Consider the following 19,071-nt stretch of genomic DNA (forward strand, 5'->3'; position numbering starts at 1 on the left):
CATTATTATCAGGAATCAGAGTGCTAATTTTTGCAGAATCTAACAAGCCTGGTAAAATGTTTGTCAGAAGTATAAAAATCAATAATACTGCATCATCCTATAAGCCTAAACATGCCTGTACATTGTACATAGTCAAATTAATGAAGGTCCATCAATAATAAATGTCTCTCTTCCTCCAATTCCAGAACCTTAAATTCCTAGAACAACTTTGGCCATCAGTCCTCATTATATACATCTTTTCTCTTCATCTCTTGTGTAATTTATCTTCTAATTATGGTCTATTTGACTGGTTTGCTGCTTACAAAGTAGTTTTTTATACTGAAAACTAGTCGAGGAACCATCCTCTCATATTAACGCGTAAGTACTTTTGTTGCTACCCATCTCCACACATAAAACTCCTGTTCAGAATCGAACAGTACTCGAAAAATAAGAAATTTTATTAGAACCCAGTATCCAAGAAGAAAAGGCTTACAAATTTGTTTTATGTTTTATTTCTGTTGTAAAATATATTGGAAAAGAAACCCTGAAAACAAAATTTATTAATGAAGTATATGTTAGGATACTTGAATCCATGCTGTTAATTTGACTACTGTGTTTATTCTTTCCTTCTGACTTCTTTATGTTCATGTAAATGCATTATTAGAGAAAATGTTACCACACATACTGTATCAAATTCCCTTACACATACTGTGTGAAATTCCCTTATTGCATGTATCATACTAATTATCTCTTTTAAAACAACAAATATTTGGAAAGAATTGTTGCCATTATCTACCACGAGTCACTTGGATGATTTACAGGAGTGTATGTACTTTATTGATGACTGTCTGTTGATACATGTACATCTATGTCTAGGAAATAATCTCAATGAAGAAAGGTTGTAAAAGAAAACCAGTCAGACCAGAAGGGCAATTCTACTGCCTTGAGCAAGCAAAAGTTATATCTGCATAATGTTGACAACACATCAGAATTAATTACAATATGACTGAGGATAGCTTTCATTAAAATTTATTTTATGATGCTATTCAGTGATATTGGAATCAATAATGAGGGGAAAAAAACCATTGCTATCCCTAACAAACAAACAAAATCTTTTATCAAGAATGATACAATTTCGTTGAGTTACACACATTCTATCTCTTGTTATAAATACAAGCTCAGAAAACATGCTGGATTGGAGTATTTATTTACAGTATTTACAATGAACATATGTAATGAGAGCTAAATGATCATGTTGTTGATTTTTCTTGTGCCCTTGACTCAGCTGCTTTCCTAAGCTGTTTTTCTCGCTTTTGATCTAAAAACCTTTTGAATGATTCCTCTTCTTGTACTTCAGCTTCGTCTACAAAAGTAAACAAAATATATTGGTATAATTTTTTATGCAGATACACATATCTGAGTGACAATATATGCATCATTAATCCTTTAAATGGATCATCGGTCAAAACTACATATTAAATCTACATGTAAAAAGCTCAGCAAGATTCATTTTGTGAAACACTCATTTTTATAAACTTTAAAAATTTTAAAAACTACTTTTCAATGAAACTACTTTCTTAAAAGTGTATTAACTTAATCATTCAATCTGTCATTTTTTTATTGTTGAAGTAAATTTGTTATAAATGCATTTCCTCATTATAAATATAGGTTACTGAAATTATATGGGAAAATATGAATGAGTTTTTCTGTGCTATACTCCATGATGTTAGGAGTACAGTAGAGCTATAAAAGAACAGTTCATATTTTGCTAAATGTAGTAACGTTTTTATTATATACTTCTTTTGCTTTTCTACCTAAGGCTGAATAATAAAAAGAACACATTAAAGCAACAAAGTAATTTAATTTTTGGATTGACTGCATCTCGAAATAACTTTTCCAGCTGACCTGGAATGGAGGAATATTGTTTTTCTGTCAATCCAACTAAATTCTGCTTATCTAGTTGAGATGGACTGGAGTTATTAGCTGGGTCAAGTCCATACGATGTATATGTGGCTGGAGGGATTGTCCTTGATACAAGCACGTTTCAGTTCTGTCATTGATAATTTGGAATCATAAGGTGGGGAAAAAATATGAAATTCTTTTAAATGAAATTCTCAAGAAGACACAGGATTAAATATTGTTTGTTAGCAGGGTTCGTACGATCTTTGAGAGTTTTGGAAAAAAGAGGTAGCAATTTCGAGCAGACTACCCTGTCTTTAAGTCTTTGAAAATTGAAAAAACCCAAAGATTTTAATTTCTTTCCATAATCACAAATAAAATTGCCCAAGGTTGTTAGATTCAGATGTATAGTCTGACTATACCAACCTGTTTGTTTGTAGCCCCCCTACCGATTTAAATAATGGAAATCTTTAATGTGATAAAAAGTGCAAGGAACTTAGTCAATGCATTACTGATTTATAATTTCTAATCTGACTTAGCAGAGAGGCCCTAACACCATCATCATCTGTGCGTTTCATGCTTAACAGAAGTTTTCAATATAATAGACGGACATGCTCGAGATCGATCTCCAGTTCCTGGTCAAGTCCATTTTCAGCAAAGGGGTGTGTGCACGACTACAGATGTACATACATATGTTGTCTGCTTCTGATGTTTACAATGTCAAATCAAGTAAAGGAAAAGAATGACAACAAATTTTCTTTTAAAGTGGATTTAACAAACCGTTTAATTTCTGTGTTCATGTGTGCAAAGGATGTAATTCCAAACTCTCAACGTTGTGGTAATTTACAGAATTATCTGGCAGTTACTAAATAGGATGAACTATGTCATTATGTTGTCTGATGGAAATTAAGTAGCCCATTGTGTATGCAATATGGCACCATGCTAGTATGGAAAGTCCGCTAAGCATGAAACTTGCAGGCCATGCCAGTATTAGTGCCATTTTGGTCACAGGTTATAAATTATAAATCAATGATTCAACTGACTTAGTTCTATGCACTTTTTATCACATTAAATGTTTTCATTATTGAAATCGGTGTGTGTGTGTGGGGGGTACAGGGATGTATAGTAAGACTACAGTTGAGATTTCCTGGTTTCTCTCTTTTGATGACCCGTTCAGTTTCATTGTTGCCACAAGAACAAATGAGCATTTGTTTAGCCATCCAAAGTTGGCCTCAGTGGCGACTTCAATAACATTCACTCTTCATCAAAGCAAGCCAGCTACACCCTTCATCAAAGGAAATCAGCACCATAACTATTTTTAGCACGTTTTTTGTTTTCTAATTTCAAGGTGTTTGTTTTTCGTAATCATATTATTATATATATATGTTTTTAGGTGTTATCTAATGTTGTAAAGCGCTTAGAGCTTCTAAAGAGTTGGCACTATACAAAGTCATTATTATTATTATTATAATCGCAAGATGACAACGGTGGCTTCTCTTTCCAAACTGACTGAAGAGAAAAAAACAGCAACTATAATAATGCATTTAAAGCAGAGCTGATCTCTGTTAAGAGAACAATTTATTTTGTATTAAATCTAATGCATAAGTTATATATTTCTGAAATAACAATGAATGTTAATCTATCTCCCAGATCATTATAAAGCAATTTTAGGAAATTAATTATAGTTTGAATTTCATCATTAGACAGTACAGTATTGTAGTTTTTTGCATTCATTGCATTCTGTAGTCTTTGAAAGTTTGGGAAAAGTATTTGAATTGATCATTCAGAGTTCAGTATGAACCCTGGTTAGGGAATATCAAATTCATTTCATTTGGGAGTGTAATAAATTTTCTTTTCGAATGTGATTTCTGTTGGAAATGTAGTCTAAGCTGACATACAACATTTTGCTGTGGATCAATGCTGGGTACCACTGTAATTCTGATTAGTTGAAATAACTAGGAAAGTACATTCTGAGTTAATTCAAGACGCAGAAAGGTATGTTCATTTATTGCCATTATCGTTACAAGCTACATATGACTTAGTTTTATGCCCTATCACTTGCATGCTTTTTTTTACATGACCTCTATAACTTGTACTATATAGATCCAAACATTTTCTCAAAATGTAAAATGGTGAAAATTGCAAAACAACTGGGGTGTGAGAGCCCATTTTACCAACAGAAAGTGACTCTTCAGTGTCATCTTAGAGGATATTGCTTTTCTAACAAAATCAGCCTTCTTCTTTAGTCACATTTAAAAAAAAAAAATCTGTGTTTTGACTGATCTGTATAATGGAATGTTCTTGGCCTTAAGATGCCTTTCTATGCTATTTCTAGCTATTTCTATGCTATTTCTATGCTATAAACTCAAGAAAGCATATCTCATAATATGCACTTTAAATTTATGAACATTTCTGCCAAAAAAGTGTCCCAAATTTGTTGTCATAAAGCAATTGCTGGATATTGCGGATATCATGTTCAGTCATTTGGTTGGTTAAAATGAACTCAACCACATAGTCCATTTTATCATCTCTTCTTTCATATGGATCAAACAGCCTACTTTGTTCATCCACTGACAAGTCTAATAAATCAAAAGTTCTGGCACCAACTACATGAGCATACACTCTTTGCAATAAAAAGTACCTAACTCATGATACATTTTAAGACGTGCAATATGAAGCAGTGCAGTATAGAGAAATACTGTATGATTCTGACAATGTAAAGTTAATGGAGAACAAATTATTACATGTGATCGCTTGACATCATAATATCAGCATCGGTTTAAAAAGATACCCTTGTCTATTAGATAACTACTTAAATCTTGCCTTTGGTATTTTCAATAACCCAGAAAAGCAGCCAGCTTTTACAAATACAGAGCTCAGTGGCATAGCAGCATTGGGTGGTGGTGGTGGTCAACATTCCCATGAAACAAACCTTTTTACATTGGGAGTTTATGGGAGGTGGGGATTATTTCTTGCTATGCTTCTGACCAAGCTGCAGTTGATACAAATCTTTGCCGAAAGAAATTCATGTATCTATTAATGGACCAATAACAGACCAGTGATTCTGTTGTTAGATAACAAGAAGAATTGTCAGATTAACAATTCATTGTGATGCAAACCAGTATGTAAACTGCATTTTCATTGGCTTGATTGGTAACCAGTTTTGACAGCATTCTAATAAAGAAGATTGTCTCTTAAAGTGACTTATGTTCTACTGATTGAAAAAAAATTGCAGGAATCCATGATGTGTCAGTTTCTTCTGTCCTTCTATATTTTGTAACTGCTGAGCATTGCAACCATCTAAGATATCCTTGAGAAGCTCCAACATACCGGTACATGTACCTAATTTAATAACAAAAATACCTTCTTGTAGGTCGGAGTTCATATTTTCATAAAATCAAGTGCAGCAAATTCTGTCATTGGCTTAAATGGTTCACAGTTTGAAATACCCTTGAATTTTATATCTGGTTTTGAAAACCCCTTAAAAATTAGAGTGTGTGGAAAAAATCCTTAAGTCTGTATCGCTAGCCCTTTAAATGCCCTTGAATTTCACAAATATTTTACTTATATTACTACCATAAAGTGTTTCAATTTTACCTAGTTCATTTTTCTGGGTGATGAGTATTAGTGATTTTTCTCATTCAATTTATCAGACATAATGTTATGTCTGATACCTTCCACACTGTCTCTAGTCCTGTGGTAAGATTTTACTTAAACCTCCTAAAACACAGTTTAGGTGTCACTCTTGGTAATCCATTTAGCATAAACGGCACATGACATGGTGAATGATGACTTTGTCATCTGCTTTAATGATGGGCAAAGTATCTTCAATCACAAAAGGATCATGGATCTCAAATACTTGTGCACTAGAGTGTCCATGGTTGGCATCAATTCAGGAGAAGCAGCTGTAACATAATTTCATGACGTCTGCTTTGGTAACATTTCTGGGAGGTCACATCAGCACTGTTTTCTTTAGAATAAGTTATATACTGCAAGAAATGTTCCAGTTGAATATGACTGTTCAGAAGAACAAAGAGATTTTCAAGATTGTCACAGTAGAAGCTATTTTAAGATGTAAGATCAGCCCCATTTTCATTGTGGACAAACTACATATCATACACAACGTTTCTGTGGAAACCCCAATTAAAGATGGTCATCTCATCAAGAAGAGTGGTGAAATAAGTATTTTCAAGATGGCTGTGGTGACCGTTTTGCAAGGTGAGATCAGCACCACATAAAATTGGAACCAACTACAATGTATATATAAACAGTAAGTTCAGTGTTCAGTGAAAACCCCGTGTAAATGTTACCCGTGTAAATGTGACCATCTGTTCTACAATACTGAATAGTAGTGACAACATTTTCAAGATGGTCAGCATGGCAGTTACGCTTGAGTGAACATCTTCCTTCCAGCCTGAAAATTTTCTGACAAGTCCCAAACTTCCTTGGGCATCAAACAAAAAATGAGGCAATTGCCTCTGCATGGAAGGATGTGAGTGTAAGAGTCCCACACTACATTTTTATGTTTGCCAAAACCTTAAGGCACTGTGAAGGTTAAAAAGAAATACAACAAGAGCTGGAACAACAAAAGAGTAGGAAATACTAGTTACTGTTGAAGGGATAAAACACAAGATGCACCATATTAAGTAGCAATGTACTCACAACCCCAAAATCAACAAAAATGGACAGAGATTCACAAAAATCAAATAAAAATGTGTACAAATTAAATACAACACAAAAAAGTATACAATTAACGATATAAATGCTAAAAGATTACTAAATTGAGGAATTAATGAGTGCCCAAGAGCCGTGTATAAATACAAGGAGTCTGGAGAAGGAAGATATTTAAATTATTTGAACTGGACTATATTATTAGACTGGGATCAAGCTGTTTTCGATTCTTGACCTACAATAAATAACAAACTGGAGGAGGGATAAATCTTTTACTGGTGACTATCACCAGAAAGATAGAGCAATGCAATAACAGCAAGTAATATATTACTGCCATTAAAACTTTTGTTATGTCTACTCTGAATAAAGTCATGTCAACCACGCTTCCTGAAAACGGTTATATAAATACAGAGTTTTCATTAAAACACTTTTTGTTGACCTTGTACTATAAAGATACTTATCTAACCTCCAAAACGGCTTCCTTGAAAACCATCTCTGCTACTTCTCCTGAACTGATGGTTGTACCAATTGGCACTTTTCATTATAATAATGATATTTGGTAGGTCTTGAGTGAAAATGGAAGCCATTGCAAAGAATTATCATTCGGGCCCCTGGGTGGCTGAATGGTCTTGCACTTGTCTTTATAGATCACTGACATCTTTGTCCACAGAAGTTTGAGTCTCTGGCTTGGCCAACATGGGGATGTGAGAAAGCTTGGTAGTGGCTTCTGAGGGGTCAGTGATTCTTCCCAAGTTCTTCCTCCACCATATATACTGGCCTATCATGTGCTGAAAAATGGCATTAAGCCCACCATGAACAAAACAGAACTGTGGCACTGATATGGCATCTGCACTACAATAACCACAGTAATTGGTCCAGAATGAAAAATTGTGCAGATCTGAACACCAACATGTCCAAGAAAACCAGTCCTAATCTGGGGTCAAGACCAACAGTGTTGCATACTGAGCATGGAATTGAGGCTGAGTTGCAGTTGCATGGAACTGAGGCTGAGTTGCAGAATTATGGTGTGTACATGGAAAGTAACCAGATTTCATGTCTCTAGCATAATGGAATTAGAGTAAAAATGCAGAAAACGGGAAGAAATTGTTCAGTAACAAAAATAAAATATTTACTGTGATATGTGAGATGCCATCAAATACAGAAATCTAAGTGCACCATCCCTGAACCTTAAAAAGTGTTTGAGATATAAAGCAGAAACAACAGCCATGAAATACATATGTGACCTTGATCCTTAAGATAGGAACCCAAATGTGGAGTGAAACACGTCTTCTAGTGATAATATACAATTGCACCAAATATCATTATTTTAAATAGCTCATAATTTATGGAGCAGAAGGAAAAATGCCATTGAAACCTAAATTATTGGCCTATGACCTTCATTTTGAAAATAATTCTGCAGTGTTGCCCTTGACAACTACAGCAACATTCATCCCTTAATCTTAAATGTTATGACTTAAAATAATGACCTATGAAATTGAATTGAAACCTTGACCTTGAAAACAGGACCCATAGTGTGGCACACAACACCTTCTAATCATGATGTATAATTACACAAAGTTTCATCCAATAATCTCATATGGCTTTAAAGCAACAGAGTGGAATGGAATGTGTGAGGGAAAGCTTAAAATATTGAGTCACAACTGTGACCTTGAATATGCAACCCCCAAAGTGGTTTACGACATACCTGCTATTGATGACATATAAACATACTAGTTTTATCTCCTAAAGCTATATCATGGAAATGAAAGTGAGGGAAAATAAATTATTTTGCCATGACCTTAACCTTGAAGTATGTATGGACATGGGTCACAATTCATATACTAAGGCAGGGCACATAAAAGTAAACTGGAGAGGAGTCAGGTTGTGACACAGGACTGCAGAAAATTAAAAGCAGTAATGAAGAAACTGTATTGCCATGAAATGGAAAGATACAAGTCAAGTGAATTTAAAACAAATTTACCTTCATTTCCTCGTGCTATCTCCTCTTCACTATCCTCCTCTGTCTCCCCTACGACTGGGGCCACTACCATCATTTTGGATTTTAGGGCACCTATTGTCATGGTAAGAAACGTCAAATGTTGTATGGCTGATCAATTCATGGCAATTATCAGTGACAGGGCTGAGATTTAGGCTATTTATTCTGCCTGTAAGGTGTTTTTATACTCAAACTATGCAAGAATGAGAGTACAAACAATTTTGTTTTTTTTTTAAATTTAAAAATGATCAAACTTGAAATTAATTTGTTATGCTGACTTATTCTCCACGACTGTGAAAAACAACAGAACTAGCGAGATTGAACATCTGACCTTTTCCACCCATATTTCTTATGACTTATGAAGCTCATCTTTATGCCAAACCTTTCATTCAAATGTTGCCTCTTTTAATATTCCAACTGACCATTTATTAGTTTCAACATGGACTTTGTGTGCATGTAGATCCATAAAGACAGTCAAGTTTATTTCAGATCGTTCCAGTCTGGTTTGATTCATAGGCAGTTGTCACTATAAAATATACACAAGTACAACAAGATTTACAAAGTCAAATGTAGCTTTTCTTTCATCCATTTTCTGTGAAATTTTATTTCTAAATACAAACACCCTGCCATTTTTAATTAAATGATAAATTAAATATTTTGAAAAGAAAACCTCCACCTCCATAGAAAATGAAAAGATTGAGATGGTAAAATGGTGATTAGACATGGTTAAGCTCTGGTAAAAAGGTTAATCCATCTTTCTGTATATGTGATTAGAAAGTCTACATATCACAAGTCTAAATAACACAACTGGTCTTCAAAATAAGTCAATGAAAAAGGTGTTACTTAAAGATGAAGTCAATTATATACTTAACTTCTGTAAACAGGAAATAGATGGTTCGATTTATTTTCATTATTTTATTATTTTTGGCTTAATTTCAATGAAATAAAAATAGCTTTACCTTATACAGCATTTGTCATTGATACATTTCAACAATCACATAATATTGTGTCACATCATACATGATATTTTCCAGTAGTGTTAGTAGTTATGAATGCCCACAAGTACAATTAATATTTACATAAACAATCTGAAATTAAATCAATGTTCTATAAAGTTGAGAGTGAAACCTTTCAAAAAGTCACTGTCACTTGACAGATAAGACCTCATGTTTTCTCCCTTCCCACATAGGTGTATCACTATTCAGGTCTTGCTTTTGTTTGCCAATTGTCGAGGTATGAAAGCATTAATTTCTTTTGCAAGTTTCTCCACCAGGCATTCAGGAAAAACTTTAGAAAAAATCTTGCTCACTGTTTTGTGGTCCAAGCTCAAAAGACAAGTTGACAGGAGAATCAAAACTATCAATACTCAGCACTCTAATGCACAGCTGAGATTTGACCTCCGGTGTGAATCAAAATTGTTTATATCTGGCGTTTAAACTAGACTAATCCAAACCAATCTCGATTCTTGTTTCATCAGACTCTCCAATATCACTTAAGCTTTTCAAACTTGCTTGTATCCAAATCAGAACTGATCTTGCTTGGTCTAAACTACCTGTGGATTTATAAAGCAATGAAAAGCCTTTCCTTTCTGTATAAATTTAACCTATCATGTTCCAAATCGGTATCGAAATGTGACGAAAACCGTCCTCTTATTGGTTTTGATAATTGAAAACATGTAAATCTCCTGTACTTTTGTCCAATCTATGTTAACATATACATATATGCAGCAATGGGAAATGAAGTAGTCCTGATGTCAGCATATGTAAGTGACAGCAGGGAGCAAACAAATATTATCTACAGTGCATATAAATAAGCAGCATATCATATATATATTCAACAGTGGTATCTAAAGGGTTGACATTTTGACCCATATATTTCATGATCTGAAATGTTCCCTTATGAACCTAAAAAGTCCTTAAATCATCTTTGATATGTAATGCCTTGTTCAATAACACAATTCCATAATGAACTCATGCTGTCCTTTTCACTCACCATCTGCTTCCATTGAGATGTCACCTTGACCCATATCATGTCGCAGTCTTGATAACTGACTGTCTTGGCTTACTTTCTGTTCTTGCTCATTTTGCTTTCGGTGTCTCTCCAGTTCTGGTTTATATTCTCTACAAAATTTACAAGTCTTTAGTTTGGCCACATTTTTCATTATCATAATCATAACTCAAACTACTTAATTTAATTTTTATCTTTCCTCTTCTTGCGTTAAAATTTAATATACAAGTACTAGTAAGTACCACACACTATTCTTTATGTCCACCATCCTCTTAATTTAAAAATTTCATATTCTAAATGTGTGTTTATGCTTAGATAATAAATATTGGATAACACTCTTCACATTTGTACAATTCTGCATCATCACAAGGTTGTAGCAAGTGAGATATACAATGGTACACTTGATCATTTACAGCAAATAATGACACCACTTCTGGTTGTCCACTTTACACAGATTTTTATTATTATTTACAATCTGTAAAAATGTCTTATTCATCTATCTTACACTGTGCAAAAAAATTTCATTTTTATGTTTGACAGCATTTTGCAATAAAAATACATATTCTGGCCAAGAATTTATTTCCTTACATAAATACAACAGATTTGATAAAAGCAAACCAAGTACACATATTTTCAGATAAATTTTTATGAAAATCTTTATTACTTTTTAAAAGCTCTCAACGTTAGGGTCATTATTCCCTATAACACACAATGTTCTTTATAAAACTTAAGTAGTCAAAAACAGAGATCAATGATTATCTCAACCAATATGAAGTCAGTTGATAAGGAAACATATATATTTTTAGTTTAAGTTTCAGAAGAAAAATAATATATGCATAGAAAATGAGAGAAATAGAAATATCAGGAAGCAAAAGCGCAGTGAATTGCACATTCTAAACTTGATCTGTGTTTGACAGTCCTCTATGCTGATAACTTAAATTTTTCTGCAGACATCACTTATATTCTCTCAGCCAGTCATATCATTTTTACCTTTACCACCCAAAATGGACAGGTTTCTTCATACCTTTACTGCAAGTCATCCACAAAATTTTGTCCAAGTTTGTGATGTAGAACTAATATTATTGTCTGGAAATTTTATATATTCTTAGTCAGTGACTTCAACTTTTGATGCTTAAGTTGAATGGGTTCTGCTAAACCTCAAGTGCAAGCCATCCAAATTTTGGTAATTGTAGTCAAGTTATTGTACAGAATCAGTCACTGTGACCTAGATCTTTAGCATTTTGACTCAGAAATCATCATGGTTCTTCCTTACCCCAAGTGCAAGACATCCACAAAATCTGGACAGACTTTATATTCTGACTTACAAAAACTATGGTCTTGAGTCATGACAACACAGGCTGAAAACATGCAATGATTTGTGACAAATGCAGTTGTTCTTAATACATGAAGCAGCATATACAATACAATAATGGAACATAAAAAATGGGGGATTTCTTTCAATAATCAAAATTACTTTGGAAACCAAAAATTTCTTTTGTATTTCTTGCAGCTACTGCAAATTTCAAACCTAAACACAAGAAGCAACTAATTCAAAAGTATTCCAGATGCTTGTTTTTTCCTTGTCATGGTTGCCTTTAAATACATATTTTCTTCGCCAACTGCAAACAAAACTAGCAACCTTATGTAAAGTCTTCACATGTGTTTCTCTATGTTAAACAGCCTTACAAATAAGAGCCCTAGAAAATATTCTGGAATAGTTACCTTTCATACTCAACTGCAGCCTCATCTACCAGATTGAAAAACTGAACAATTCCTTCCCCTGTCACTGCTGATACACCAACTGACTATATGAGACAAAAATAAAGAAGAAAGCATACTGCACTTGTCTTATCTATATTACATGTATTCCATAAAGAAAATTCTTAAGACATGTATGGAGTAATACTGGCAGTCTGAGCAGTGGTGACCTGTAGTTTATATGGTATAGGATACCTTGGAAGCTAGATAAAAACCTATATATGAAAATCCAAAATTCCTGGAGCAAGCCTGGGACCACAGTTACACATAACAAATGGCTTATTCATTTGACCAAGTAGGCCCAATTTGATGTCAGCTGTCACATTGTATGCTCTTATTTTCTTGATATGAAAATATAAAATATAAAGGACTGAATCCTGTCCATCACTGTAATAATTCTAACTGGGATCTATCTGTCTGTCTATCTATCCATCCATCCATCTTAAGACTATAATACTTGGCACAGTGTGACCCTGCTATAGCACGCTCTGTTATAGCACTGGGCTTTGCCAATGTAACAAATTGTTATTTTTTTTCCTTATTTGTGACAAAATATACCATCTTGCTATTTTTTGGCGACATAGCTGTTTAAACTTGTATCTTGGGTTTTGGAGTGGATAAATTCAGAGGTACCATTAAAGGAAGCTGCAGACTGGTGATAATATAGTAGTAAATTCTTTAGTGTAAATCTGATATAGATCAAGTGAGGTCAACCATTTCATGTTATATGTGTTATCTGTGTTTTGAAACAGGATTGACTAATAAATGAAATTTATAACATGTGATTTTTCACAGACATGTACAGTACTTAACGGATTGTGGATTGTACTACACAAATGTAAGTTGTCAATATACAAGTGTATTTCATACTAGTTTGTCTTCATTTATTTTGCGCCCACTTTTAATAACCTCCTCCCCCAGCCATTTGTTTGGTGCATGCATAATTTTCTTCAGCTAACTGACTTGGTTGGTTATAACACTGTTTGATCTATAACATGGTCGGGTTATATGGACCCCAACCACCATGTTATAGTTGGGTCACACTGTATTTTATTGTGTTTTCTGAACACTTGTATTATGTTTACAGGACAGTGACCAACTCAGAAGATATGAAAATGTATTTTTTTCATACATCTTGTAAAATTAGGCAATGCCTGTTTTCATCTGAGAGATGAATAATGTTATCTGAACTAAGATATAGGGTATGGGTTTCATAACCATTAAAACAGCAAAATGGAGAGGGATGGGTTATAGTTATCAGTGGAAGAGTTAAATGGAGTGGGATGTTTTATAGTTATCAATAGATGAGCTAAATGGAGTGGGATGTTTTATAGTTATCAATATAAGAGTTAAATGGAATGGGATGGATTATAGTTATCAATAGAAGAGTTAAATGGAATGGGATGGATTATAGTTATCAATAGAAGAGTTAAATGGAATGGGATGGATTATAGTTATCAATAGAAGAGTTAAATGGAATGGGATGGATTATAGTTATCAACAGATGAGTTAAATGAATGGGATGGATTATAGTTATCAATAGAAGAGTTAAATGGAATGGGATGGATTATAGTTATCAATAGAAGAGTTAAAAGGATGGGCTGGTTATAGTTATCAAGAAGAGTTAAATAGAGTGGGATGTTTTATAGTTATCAATAGAAGAGCTAAATGGAGTGGGATGGGTTATAGTTATCAATAGAAGAGTTAAATGAAGGGGACGAGTTATAATTAGCAATAGAAGAGTTAAATGGAATGGGATGGGTTATAGTTATCAATGGAAGAGTTAAATGGAATGGGATGGGTTATAGTTATCAATAGAAAAGTTAAATGGATGGGGATAGGTTTATGTATGATTGTCACAGACAACTGCTCGAGGAAGCATATTTTCATAATCTTTATCCAAAACAAATACTTATTTAATCTCGGATATTGAATGATGAAGTTTCTGCAGGGCTGGATAACTATACCCAATATGCTAACATTTCTTTGAAGTTGCAATGTGAGCTGGGTCACATGTAAAAGTAATATATAGTCTAAAATTATATATTCATTAATATTCAATTTCTTTGAAGTAATGTCCAAAAAATATTTAATCCTTAAACTTGACATCTGAATCCAAGAAAACACAATGGACCAGATTTAAGATATTTAATTAATATTTTCAAGTAATGATGTGCCACATATTGGTAGAGCAAAAATATGAGGACAAGTACCTAGGTGCAAACAATGTAACTTTCTATTATACACGAGTCTTTGAACAAGGGTGAACTGTCAATCATTTCGTTGACTCCACATTGAGCCTAAGACTCTACAAAGAGTCTAAGACAATTATTTTGGAGGCATGCCACAATATACAAGCAAGAACTCTTGCTTTGATTATATAAAAAATCAAGGATGTATTACATGAAAACTTGACTCAAAATTTATGAAAGACACTTATTTTCTATCAGAATTTCTGAATGGTAGAAAAGTGAATCCTTAGAATTGTAAATCATGTGATTATATGAAATCAAAAATGAATAAAAAGATGAGGCACTTACTGGGGATGAATGTATATATTATATCAATCTTAACCATGTCTTAATTTTGGGATTTGTAGCATACATGTGCCTTCTGTCAAAGTATCTTGTATATAAAAATATTAAAGCAACACATAAGTGCAATGTTTAGTAAAGAAGAAAAGGATATGAATTATATTTCAAATGAAACTAATCCATTGCTTTAATTATATCAATGTTATTGAGAAAGTAACTTTACTTGAGAACATCAAATGATCTTTATGTTATGGTTAAATTAAAATGAAAAATTGGCCTTCTTAATGTACTCATGCTATTAGAAACAAGTTATTTCATTTATTTATTTGTCAAACAATTACCAGGGACTGGGACTGGGACTAACACATACAAATTATATTAGTTAAAGCTGCTAAGAGATAAAATGACATTTAATTTCTGTACATTTGAATTTTCATTAATGTGATCATTTATGAACAATTAAACAGTTTGATCATCAAAATTATTCAAAAATAATGAATCAAAAACTGCAATGAATGAAACAATGTTTAAGTTTTTTTTAAAAATTGGACCTGTTTTACCACAAGCAATATCAATAATCTACAATGCATGATACTATGGCTAAAAGTGGAATCTTGTCCAAAAACAATAAAAAAATATTTACTTTTAAATTTGCATAGAATTCATCCAGAACAAGACTCAGGGATCTGGTCAAGTTGGAGGTGTATGATGTTTCATGCTCCAATGCTTCCTGGAAAGTCTCAAAGTCTGTCATCCATTCCACAGCAAAGCTGTTGTTGACAATATCAATCTGTATGGAACAAATATTTTCATCATTACATGTCTTAAGTAATTACTGACATTTAGCTACCAGCAAGAAAGAATACAAACTGATCAATTTAAGTACATGTATACTACCCATCCCCCACTCCCAACAAATCACTACTGTACAATCCAAACTTGTAATTCATACATCATATTTTCAAAATAAATTACCAGAATAAGAAATCTATTGTCATTTGCAAATCTTTCTGCAAGATATATTTCCATTCTAGGTCATCAACAATTTCCAAGCATTACAGATTCTGAAGAGATTAAATTTTTTTTTGAAAGCAATAAATTCCAAAATGATACATTTCTTTATTGGTCAGCTCTTTTTCTAATTTTTCCAACCTTGTATCTGAGCTGTCCATAAGAGCTGGGGACCAGGATTTACCCTGGAAACTTATGGATTAACCTTAAGCTATCCTGGGCTTTGAATCTTCTATCTCCTTCTTCTCCCTAAACACTTATGCAGGGTTGTCCCTAAGAACTGGGGACCAGGGATTTTGCTCAGAAACATATGGCTTGATATGAAACATATGGCTTGGTCACTGGCTATTTTGGGCCACAGATCTTTCATCTCAGTGTTCTCCCCAGACACCTCTACAGGAATGTCCCTAAGGGCTTGGGACTAAAGATTTCACTTGGCAACTTATGGCTTGACCATTGGTTACTCTGGGTTATGGAACTTCCATCACAGTCTTCTTCCCAGACACTTACATAGAGCTGTCTTGGCCTAGTGACAAGGGGTTTTACCTGGTAAATTATGGTTAAACAATATTTGATCTTCCATCAAACACTTGTACAGGGCTGTCCCCATGGGAAGGGAACCTGGATTTTACCTGGCAATTTATGACTGAACCAATGGCCACATGGGGCTATGGATCTGTGTTTCTTCCCCTTATACTTGGCTGTCTCTCAAGTCTACACCCTGCCACTTATAGCTTAATCCTCAATGTCAGTGCACTCTCCTGACACTTAGACAGGGCTATCCATTAGGGCTGGGAAATGTGGACTTCAACTGGCCACTTACAATTTAACCTGCTTTAACTCTAGGTCATGGGTAATTCATCAAAATGCAATAAAAAAAATATGCAGCAGAAAATGAAACAAAGAGAAGAAGGTTGAATATTTCGGCATAAAATTTACCATTTAGTTTTAATCAATAGTACAGCACATGGTCAAAAAGCACTTACCGACAAATCAACAGCCTCTGCAACAACTTTATTGACACTGATGTTATCATGTCGATTAGATGCTATACATGGAAATTTAGAATGCAAACACTTTCTTGATACTGACTCAAAGATTATCATAATGATTTAAAATACAGAACATTTTGCAATGGTAATCAGACTCCTTTCTTGAATCCTGTAAGGAGATGGCTTTTAGAATGCATGGAACTTAAAATGTGCCACCGAGATTTCATCAGAATTGCCTGATGTCCACCTAGTCACATTATCCTGGCATCAGGTCGACCAGTTCTAACACTAACCTCTTAATGCTGAGTACCTAGCGAGGCAGCTGTTAGTACCATTTTTAGAAGTCTTTAGTATGACTTGGCCAGGGTTCGAACCCATGACCTCCCTCATCTGGAGCAGACACTCTAACCACTAGGCCACCGGAGTGGTCCCCCCAAAAAATGTGCAAATCAATAAACAGCATAATAGATATTGACAGTGATGCCATTCAGAATGTGTATTACTAAGACATTCCTAACTTCAGGAGTTGATGATCTGTTTATATTTATTGCCTGTACACTGATATTCTGAATTCACTATTTTACTGGCATTTATTCCATCCAGATTATCCCAACATTTCTGAAGGAAAGTCCAGCCCAGATTGGTTCTGTTTTGCATTTTGCAAGAAATAAGCACAAATAAGTTATTTAGTGACAAGGCAGCCAGAGATAAAGTGCCGTGTCCAGGGACACAGGCAGATGCAATGGCAGGATTAGAACCCACTGTGTCTTATTAGTGAATCCAGAAGCCTTACCAGTGAGCGACTGTGGCTCCAAAAATCCAGTTTATACATACATTTATTTACATAAATTCCACTCTATTCTGCAAATGAAACACTTATCACATACAGTACACAAAAGTCTCTTTTGAAATGTACATGTACAATTATATTTTTACTTTTTTGTTCACAATAGCATAGGTAGGTAGGTAGGAAGAATTATTATGAGCCACAAAGGTAACTGTTGTGGTTTTAAAAGAGTTGAACGGATATTTTTGACAGATTTATAAAAGTATACCATGATAGTCAATTCTTAGCCAAAAATTATGACATATTTATTAATTTTTTATATACTTTAGCAGATACTAGCAACAAAACAAGCTGGAAAGACAGCGTCACATAATCATATGAATATACAGTCAAATACTGAAACAATACAGATGGAGGATGTTGTTGTTGTTGTAGGGTTTAACGCCATTTTTCAGCACACGATAGGCTATACATGGCGGCCAGTATTAATGGTGGAGGAAGAACCCTGAAAAACCCAGGGAAGAACCACCGACCCACGAGAAGCTACTGGCGGGCTTTCCCACGTACCCACGCTAGCCGAGCCTTGGACTCGAACCCACGCAGACAGAGGTGAGATGGCAGTGATCCGTAACGGAGAGCGCTTTAGACCACTCGGCCACTCGGGGCCCCACAGATGGAGGAAGGAATTAAGTAATAATAGCAGTTATGCATTACATAATAAGTAACAACATTTTAATAGAAGAAATAGATTACCCATTATTATCCTGAGAGGAATGATTAATGAAGGCTCAAGATGAAGCACCCAAACCTCATACGCCATTCTAAGGGCCATATTGGATGTCTGAGCAGCACCATTTTCATTTAGGACCAACTAAACCATGGGATGAATGTGTGTCAAGTTTCAGGGCAAGAAGAAGTAGTGATGACAAATTTGAAACAAAAGACAAATAGATGTCAGACAACAAAGAATGGTCAACAGACCATTCCATTAGATCTTGTTGTCTATGACCAACAAAACTAAAAAGTTGAAGGTCTGCATCTGAAATCTTACTAGGGGAACTAGATCTGCTGACACATTCAGAGTACCCAGGAGAGAGAGGTAGAGCCGAGCAGACAATGATGTCTTCTTGTCCAGTCTTGATATGAGAAAAAATATTTGTGAGACTCTGTCAGGAGAAATATGGACTGTTTCTTTAAAAGTAATTGTGAGACAGGAGAAATATGGACTGTTCCTTTAAAAGTATTTGTGAGATGGGAGAAATATGGACTGTTCCTTTAAAAGTATTTGTGAGACTGTGTCAGGATAAATATGGACTGTTCCTTTAAAAGTATTTGTGAGACAGGAGAAATATGGACTGTTCCTTTAAAAGTATTTGTGAGACTTTGTCAGGAGAAATATGGACTGTTCATGTGAAAAATGTATCCCCTCATAAAGCA

General features: G+C 34.3%; 1 protein-coding gene across 1 annotated transcript in view; it reads right to left on the bottom strand.

The window, feature by feature from the left end:
• Positions 1–1,169: 1,169 nt before the first annotated feature.
• The window catches only part of LOC149775765 (GPN-loop GTPase 1-like), a 41,412-nt gene continuing 23,510 nt past the window's right edge, over positions 1,170–19,071 (bottom strand). Inside the window, exons 8-12 of the mRNA XM_089944224.1 lie at positions 15,488–15,634; positions 12,275–12,357; positions 10,538–10,665; positions 8,531–8,620; positions 1,170–1,342 (exon numbers count right to left, since the gene is read on the bottom strand). Coding sequence (XP_089800350.1) covers positions 1,230–1,342; positions 8,531–8,620; positions 10,538–10,665; positions 12,275–12,357; positions 15,488–15,634 — 561 coding nt within the window. The 3' untranslated portion in view covers positions 1,170–1,229. The remainder of the gene's footprint in view (positions 1,343–8,530; positions 8,621–10,537; positions 10,666–12,274; positions 12,358–15,487; positions 15,635–19,071) is intronic.

This window comes from Sinohyriopsis cumingii, chromosome 19 (assembly GCF_028554795.1).
Source record: "Sinohyriopsis cumingii isolate HCF-2022 chromosome 19, ASM2855479v2, whole genome shotgun sequence".
In the NCBI taxonomy this organism is placed as follows: Eukaryota; Metazoa; Mollusca; class Bivalvia; order Unionida; family Unionidae; genus Sinohyriopsis; species Sinohyriopsis cumingii.